Source organism: Pinus tabuliformis, chromosome 8, assembly GCF_031772625.1.
Source record: "Pinus tabuliformis cultivar Carrire ecotype Pingquan chromosome 8, CPIR1, whole genome shotgun sequence".
Taxonomy (NCBI): domain Eukaryota; kingdom Viridiplantae; phylum Streptophyta; class Pinopsida; order Pinales; family Pinaceae; genus Pinus; species Pinus tabuliformis.
Genome location: NC_142294.1, coordinates 2,051,951,534 through 2,051,960,571, shown reverse-complemented (window position 1 = coordinate 2,051,960,571; position 9,038 = coordinate 2,051,951,534). Strand labels below are relative to the sequence as shown.

The following is a 9,038-nucleotide window of genomic DNA, read 5'->3' as shown; positions in this document are numbered from 1 at the left end:
ACTGAGGAACGGAATTATGCACCTGAGCTTTCAGAAGAACAGGAAGACCATTCTGATAATGTGCAAGAGCAGCAAACCTCCAAGCGACAGAAAACGGAATTACAGGGAGAATTTCGAAAAATCAAACCTCCACTTTTCGATGGAGAGCAGGAAGAAGCAGCAGAAGCCTGGTTGATTAATATTAATAAATATTTCCAACTTTATGAATATGATCAAAATCTGAAGGCGCGGCTGGCTATTTTTCAGTTGCAAGGCAAAGCCACCTTGTGGTGGGAAGAGATTAAAATTGTGAAGGGAGTAAGTGAGCAAAGCATAACCTGGGAAAAATTCCAGAAATATTTTAAGGAGAGGTATTTAACTGAGCGCTTTTATGATGAGAAGGCGCGAGAATTCCATGACTTACGGCTAGGACAGCAGTCCATGGACGAATTCATAAATCGCTTCACTTCTCTGCTTCGTTATGTGCCATACATAAAAGAGGAGAAGGCCAAGGTGCAGAGGTTCGTGAGTAGCCTACCAGCTTATATAAGGGAACAGATTGAGTTTGACAATCCCCGAACTATGGATGAGGCAATTCGGAAGGCTAGAATTTGCTACCAGTAGAACAAACAAAAGGGAGAAATTCCAAACAGGAAATGGAATGAAAGAAAAGGTAGCAGAATTGCTGGAAACAACAAAGGCAGCCGCGGAAATGGTGGTAAAGGAGCTGGAAAGGGGCAGTTTAACAGAAGCACAAACAAGGGTACCTTCCGGCCTAAGCCAAGCGAGAGCAGGATTAGTGAACTCCCTGCTAAATCGGAGGTTGAGGGAACCAGACCTCCAGTTCAGTGCTGGGTGTGTGAAGGACCGCACTACGCTAGAAATTGTCCACAGCGTAAAAGAACTGATCAAATATCTCAAGTCCATGAAGCTTCAACTGTTGGGGATGTGGCGCGCAGCGTACCAAGGATCAATGCAGCATTAGAGGACCGGCAGGCGGAATACCAACCTTCCATGGTGGAATTCGAAGGTAAGATTTCAAACCTTTCTGTAGCTGTACTTATTGATCCAGGAGCTACTTTAAGTTATGTTAGTCCAAAAGTAGTGGAACACTGTAAGCTACCACCAGAAAAGTTCAAAAACCCATGGTTGGTCCAGTTAGCTACAGGAGCCAAAAGGCGGGTTTTAGCTAAAGTTAATAACTGTTCTTTCAGTATAGCTGGACAGCCCGTAACAGCAGACCTGAATGTACTTCCGTTAGGCTCCTATGACATTCTTATTGGTATGGATTGGCTGGAAAAGCACTGGTCGTTGGTGAATTGCAAAACCAAGACCATATACTACAAAGATGATTTGGGGCAGCAGCAGGAATTGCAGGGAATTAAACATCCTGTTCAGATTCGACCTATCACTGCAACTCAGTTAGCTAAATGTATAAGAAAGAAATGTCAGATCTATGCCATACAGGTTGGCTATGCGAATCAGAAAGATAAGATGTCTGCATTAGACGATATTCCAGTGGTACAGGAATTTACAGATGTCTTTCCTGAAGAGGTACCGGGTTTGCCTCCAAGAAGGGACATAGACTTCACTATAGAGTTAATACCAGGGGCAGCACCAGTATCGCGGGCACCGTACCGGATGAGCATACCAGAGTTAACGGAATTGAAAATGCAGCTCCAAGAGCTGTTGGAGAAACAGTACATTCGACCCAGTGTGTCACCCTGGGGAGCTCCAGTATTGTTCGTGAAGAAGAAGGATGGGACCCTTCGCATGTGCATAGATTACCGGCAGCTGAATAAGCTCACGGTCAAAAACAAGTACCCTCTACCCAGAATAGATGAACTCTTTGATCAAGTGAAAGGGGCAAAAGTGTTCTCCAAAATTGATCTGCGATCTGGTTACCATCAGATCAGGATTAAGGATGAGGATATTGCCAAAACTGCTTTCCGGACACGCTATGGGCACTACGAATTTGTAGTGCTACCTTTTGGTTTGACCAATGCACCTGCTACTTTTATGTGCATGATGAATAGCGTGTTTCACAGGTTTTTGGACAAGTTTGTACTGATATTCATTGACGACATATTGATATATTCTCGTTCCCAACAGGAACATGAGGAGCACCTTAGATTGGTGTTACAAACTCTTCGGGAGCATCAGCTATATGCTAAGTTTAGCAAATGCGATTTCTTCAAAGAGGAAATTCAGTATTTGGGCCATGTGATTACGAAAGAGGGAATTGCAGTTGACCCCGAGAAGATAAAATCTATTATGGAATGGCCTATACCCAAAGACGTTGCTGATATCAGATCCTTTATGGGGTTAGCTGGCTATTACCGGAGGTTTGTGGAAGGCTTTTCTAGGATAGCCTATCCTATTACCTCATTGCAAAAGAAAGGAAAGATATTCAGATGGACAGCAGAGTGTCAACAGAGTTTTGACCGCTTGAAGCACCTCCTCACCACTGCACCCATCCTGAGGATCGCTGATCCTAATAAGGATTACGTGGTGTGCACCGATGCAAGCAAGGAGGGCGTGGGAGGAGTACTAATGCAGGAAGGAAAAGTAATAGCATATGAATCAAGGAAACTAAAAGAGCATGAGCAGAGATACTCTGCTTACGATTTAGAGTTAACTGCTGTGATTCACGCACTAAAGATGTTGCGACATTACCTTCTTGGGAAGAAATTTCTGTTGTTAACAGATCATCACAGTTTGACGCATTATTTCAGTCAACCTACCTTGAATGCGAGACAAGGCCGATGGGCGGATTTTCTAAGTGGGTTTGACTTTGAAATAAAGCATTTAAAGGGCAAAGAAAATCGGGTGGCAGATGCCTTAAGTCGAAAGGTTCATTGCTTATGTGAACTTTCAGCCAGCAGGTGGCGGAGTTCGCTGGTTGAACAAATAAAAATAGCAGCCAATGACGACTCTGAATATCAGCATTTAAAACAGCAGGTACAGCAATCTGATAATGGAAAGTTACAGCAAGGGTACACATTAGATAATGCTGGATTGCTGTATTTTAATAAAAAAATGTATGTACTTGACTCAAATGACCTTAAGAAACTGATTCTAGATGAGTTCCACATCAGCCACTACACTGGCCACCCAGGGTACCAAAAGATGGTCACGACACTCAAGAAAGAGTATTACTGGCCAGGAATGAAGAAGCAGGTGGTGGAATACTTGGCAAGGTGTTTGGAATTCTAGCAAATTAAGGCTGAACATCAGCACCCAACGGGACTGTTGCAGCCTTTGCCTATTCCGGAATGGAAATGGGAAACCATTTCCATGGTTTTTGTAACCGGGTTACCACGAACAAAGAAGGGCAATGATTCTATTATGGTCGTGGTTGATAAATTGAGTAAAGCAGCGCACTTCATACCTGTGCAGTCCACTTACAAGGCGGTACAAATCGCGCATCTCTTTATGCAAAATGTGTTCCGTTTGCATGGAATGCCAAAGGTAATCATATCGGACCGTGATGTGAAATTCACTTCCACCTTCTGGAGAACATTGTTTGCCGAGTTGGGCACTCAGCTGAATTTTAGCACAGCTTATCACCCACAGACCGATGGTCAAACTGAGCGAGTCAATCAGGTATTGGAAGACATGTTGAGGGCGAATGTGATGCTAAAGCCTAGTCAATGGGAAGAGTATTTGCATCTGGTCGAATTTGCCTACAATAATGGGTATCATACCTCAACCCAGCTAAGTCCCTTTGAGGTTCTGTATGGGCGAAAGTGCCGCACACCCTCAAGTTGGAGTGGACTGGAGGATAAGCTGAGTTTGGGTCCGGAAATGTTAAAAGACATGGAAGATATGGTGAAGAGAGTGCGAGCAAATTTAAAGGCTGCACAAGACAGACAGAAAAGTTTCGCAGACAGGAAAAGAAGATTTACAGAATACAATGTGGGTGACCATGTGTTTGTAAGGATTCAAACCAGAAGGAGCACACTGCAGTGGAGTGGGTGCGCCAAGCTGGCTCCTCGATACTTTGGACCGTTTCAGATCTTAGCTAGAGTGGGGCCTGTGGCCTACCAACTTGCTTTGCCCAGTCATATTAAGATTCACAATGTGTTCCATGTTTCTGTCCTAAAGAAATATGTGTATGACCCTAGACATGTTATTCAATGGCAAGATGTGCGGGTAAGAATTGATCCGGTTGGTTTGATTATACAACTATATTCAATAGGAAATTGATTAAGTACTGGTTGTTTGCAGGTCGAACCGGAAGGCGGGGTCCTGGTCGAACCACAGAGCATTCTCGACCGGAGAGAAGTGCGGCTGCGGAAACGGGTTATTACCCAAATTAAGGTGTTGTGGCAGCACTATGGCCCTGAGGAGGCTACGTGGGAAGACGAGGAACTTTTCAGAAAGGCTTACCCGAATTTATTTAATGAGAATGGACATCGGGACGATGTCCAATCCCAGGGGGGGAAGATGTAATGACCCCGGTAACTTGTAATTCTAGATAATTACTGTGGTAAAAACAATATGAGTGATAACTTGTTATTATTAAAAGACATTGTTATTTTTTTTGAAAGTGAATATAATGAACTATTTTGCACATGTGTTGGATGAAATGCTGGCAGCCTCCAAAAGGAGGATTTTCTATTAAAAGAAAATTAATCAGTTATGAAACTGAAAAACAACTGCCTCTCACCCAAGGAAAAAGTCCTGGGAGGAAAACCTCTGGGCTGTTGATGAACAGGCAGAGGAAAGATTCCAGAGAGAGAGAGCAGAGTGGAAAAAGTGGGTTAAGTCTGGTTGTGATCAGATAACCCAGCACAGTGGTGCATGAGTCTTGTTGAGGGCTGCAGGCCTGCAAGACGGCTCGGGGGGAGAATCCAGTGCAAGTGGATCTCAAGGTTGGGAGGTTAAGAGCAAAAACATTGCAGGTGACTTCTGAAAGTAAGGACTTCAGTAGCAGGAATAACCAGGTACGCTTCCTCTAGTTTGGTTAAAGAAAATGAACAGGTATTTAAGAGTACAAGTAGACACAGAAGTTGTATTATTTCTTTAAAATTATTGTGATATGATAGCTAGGATAAATGACAGTTTCTTTTCCAAGAAGCTGTGATGGAAGGCGTGACTGTGGTCACATCTGTAGAACGTATTCACTTAAGCTTGCACAGTTACAATGTGCTCAGCATGAAGCCAATAGAGAACTGTGAAATTGGTATGAGGCATCGGTACCAAATAACAGTAGGAAAATCAGAGTTCTGAAGTAAACAGAAAACCATAATAATGCACGGTTCTGGAGTGTAAAGACCTGAGAAGCCGGGAAAAGCCGAGCTAACTATATACAGTAATTTGACACAGAAACTGATAAAGGAAACAATATAAAAGTCAAGCTATAGTTACAAACTTTCTCTGCGTGCAACTGTTCCTTAGAGTAAAGCTGTGTAAGCCGAAAACGAAGTAATGTAAATAAGGGTTGGTACATGAACTATACGGTATTAACCGGTGCCATGCAAATATGAAATATCATATAAAAACCAATAACCCAGAAATTATACTATCATTCCAACCAACGGCTGTATAGCGAAATATTAAAAGGAAACAGTGATGTAAAGCGAAGCATTGTATAGCTTAAACATTGATGCATGTCAAACCCTAACATCAGGCTTGGAAACGGTTCCATTCACGGGTGACAAGCCAAGTATTTGAGCATACTGTACAGGAATAAGATATAGCATCGAACTAAATATTAAGTAAAGCATACAGTCGAATGACAACCGTCATAACTTGCTAGTTGAGTTACGGCAAATCTTGTGCGTGGAAGGTTAGACGCTACATTCATAATACGAATGCAGGACTAACCCTTGTCACTGTATATACATGCATAAAAGAATGTGAGCCGAGCTGTAGAAAACGAATATAAGTGAAACCTTCCGAATCCATATCATAGTAACCCCTATTGCAATAGAAATATCATAACTGTAAATGTTATCGAGTATTGGAAAGGAGCGGCAGCGAAATACTCTGAACATCGAACTTAATCATAGTAACCCTAATGCAGAAGAAATATCATAACTGTAAACGTTATCGAGTATTGGAAAGAAGCGGTAGCTAAATACTCTGTACATCAAACTTTCATATACACCAGAACGAAGATTCAATTGTCCATTAACAGATATTGACATTTATATATTCAGGAAAACAGAGTCATTAAGAAACTGTGATAGAGTATTTCATTAGCCATGAGAAAGTCCAGGCCGGTGTTAAATATTACCACTGTATATAAATTTATGCATATCCTTACAAATTTGTCAGAAGCTCGAAAGAGCTTTCCCCAAAACAGGCAATGATAAACAAGTCTGAGACCTTAGCTAAATTCATATATAAAAGTATAACTAAGGCGTGGAAGCCATAACCCTAGGGTCTCAAGCTGGACAGACCGCCATAATGAGGCCGCCAAAATTAATCGCATAAGGGTTTGGAACCCTGTATCGAACCTGAGACATTAGGCAGAATACAAGCCTGTCTCAGCTGTAATCATCCCTCAATATTGCAATAAATCACTACCAACGATTTCACAAACGAATCAGGCATACCTTGAAGTGCCATGGCAGCCAAACCCTCCGGCACCCTGTGGAAGCAAGCTGTGGTCAGCGCCGGACCCGTTCCAAACTGTAAAGCCAACCATGAAAACAGTCAGGGTATAAGTAGATTATATGAATACCAATAAACTGGAATCTAACTGTAAGTGTAACACTTAAGGAGTACGCGGATCGAACCTGTGCAAGGCAGAGGAGAGATGAACCAGGAAAGTTGCAGACAGAACTGTCGAAGGAGCTCGGCTGTTGCTAAAGGAGCAAATGAACCCAATGACGAATCCAATGAACATATATATGCAATGTCAAACCCTAAATTAAGCTGGGCCGTCCGATGAGGGTGAGTGATCGCCATCGTTGGATTAGGCGGGAGGCCTAGCGCAAACCCCGGAGCAGGTCAAACCCTCTCGGATCACATGGCCAGCACGTGAAGATGGGCCATCTGGCCACGGAGGGTTGTGAGCTGGCTCATTCACTCTGCCATTTGGCATCAAACATTCATAGCGGATAGCAAACAATCAAAGCCAATGTTATGTCACATAAATTATCAAATATTGGTATTACAGAAGCTTAGTTAAGTATGGGTTAAGTTATATATAGAGCCGCTATATGTATTAACCAAACTTTATGTTAACTATTATATGCCTATAGTTATTACATGCTTAAGGGGAATTACGTTGTGAGTGTTGTGGCGGACCACGCATAAGTTTAGGAGTACAGTAGTTTAGGGGATGGGTAATGAGGAATTACCATACCATATATATATAAAAAAAAAATTATTACTGTTTTTCTTGAATTATAATGAGATCGTGACAGTTTTCTTTTGGGAGCTTGCATACACTGGAAGAGATTTCATCCCTCCCTTTACAAACCAAATGCTTACTAAAATAAATCTATAATAATAAAAATCATTTAAATTGATTATTAAATAGGTAATAATAATCTATATAATGAAAAGTACCGGTTAAGGTCCGTCAAGAGTGAAATTATAATAAAAAAGTATTAAAAGGTTAATTATACTCACAAATATTTATTGTATGGAGAAGTATATTAAAGAGTTATATTTTACAGTAAAGCCTAGTCTAGCATGATCTAGTATGATTGTGATATTCGATTTCTTTCTGGTTTAACTTGGTTTTAACTTCGTTGAATTTGGAGTTGACTATTTTTTATATTATTTATAAATAAAAAAATAATTTTTAATTATAATTAAAAAATAAAAATGAATATTTATACTTAATTAGTGTTAATTAAAAGTATTATAACACATGTTTATATGTTTTGGATAAAAAGTGATACGGTGTTTTGTTAAGGTATTGTTTGATGTGAAGTCATTAGTGCAATTCCCGTTTTGATTAGGGTGATATATTGGATATTTTAAAGATGTAGCCTACCAAGTTTACAAAAAAATATGTTATAAGAAACAAAATAATTTCAATTTCACTAAGGTAATTCACTATTACAATTCAATGTGGTAAAAGTATTTTACTCAATAGAAAAAATCCAAAATAAGAAAAAAAATCAAAAAATAAGATTGGTGTAATTTTATTTTCAAAGTTTGCATTCTAAAACAAGTTTGTACTGAAAGAGATTTGATCCCTTCCCATACATGGTAGAGCCATATTGAAAATAAAATAAATCTATAATAGTAATAAGTCATTTAAAGTAATTATTAAATAAAGAATAATAATATGTATGATCAAAAATATAAGTAGAAATTTTTTCCAATAAACATTTTCTAATTTTTTTTCTCTTAATAAATTATAATATTATAAATATGATGAAATTTACCTTTTTATTAATATAGAAAAACACACTAAAAGACTGAAAAATGCTTTTTCATTGTAAACATTTTCTTATATCTTCATTTATGTATCTTTTATTTTTAAAATTCTGTTCAATACAATTTTGGATATCACAGTAAAAAATCTACCCTTTTTTAATTATTATAATAAATTATTTAATATTTTTCATATATATATATTATATTAAAAAAAAAAATCTATATATGAAAAATTCGGACCATTTCTCGATTTGTGCGGGTCTCTCTCGCTCTCACATATATATATATATACCTTTTTTAACTGTAAGTAACTTTTTTATATTACGAACCCACAATATATGGGCTTACATAACATTTTTATATTACAAACCCACAATACATGGGTATACGTTGAAATGTTCGTGTCTTATATTAACATCCATCAAAAAAAAAAAGTAAACGAGATTTATTTTAGTTCAGACATTGTCATGCGTTCAACCGCCGTATATAGAGGGGCGTTGGTTTTTTTCAGAAATTTTTAATCATATTCATCCACGAATTTAATTGATATATATTATAGAGATTGTTATATCTTTTAATTCTATCACTGATATGATGCGTATATTTTTTTTTTAATCATATTCATCCAAGAATTTAATTTATATATATATATAATTGTAATATGAGTTATATACATGTATAAAAACACATATATAATTGTAATATGAGTT

The 9,038-nt window shown here is 38.7% G+C and overlaps 1 protein-coding gene across 1 annotated transcript; it reads right to left on the bottom strand.

Moving 5' to 3' along the window:
- Positions 1 to 6,211: 6,211 nt before the first annotated feature.
- On the bottom strand, positions 6,212 to 6,900 carry LOC149244704 (uncharacterized). Its single transcript, XM_089371620.1, has 3 exons — positions 6,729 to 6,900; positions 6,546 to 6,621; positions 6,212 to 6,446 (listed from the first exon to the last, which is right to left on the bottom strand). The coding sequence occupies exons 1-3, from the start codon at positions 6,898 to 6,900 to the stop codon at positions 6,317 to 6,319; spliced, it is 378 nt and encodes a 125-aa protein (XP_089227746.1). The 3' UTR covers positions 6,212 to 6,316.
- Between the last annotated feature and the right edge of the window lie 2,138 nt (positions 6,901 to 9,038).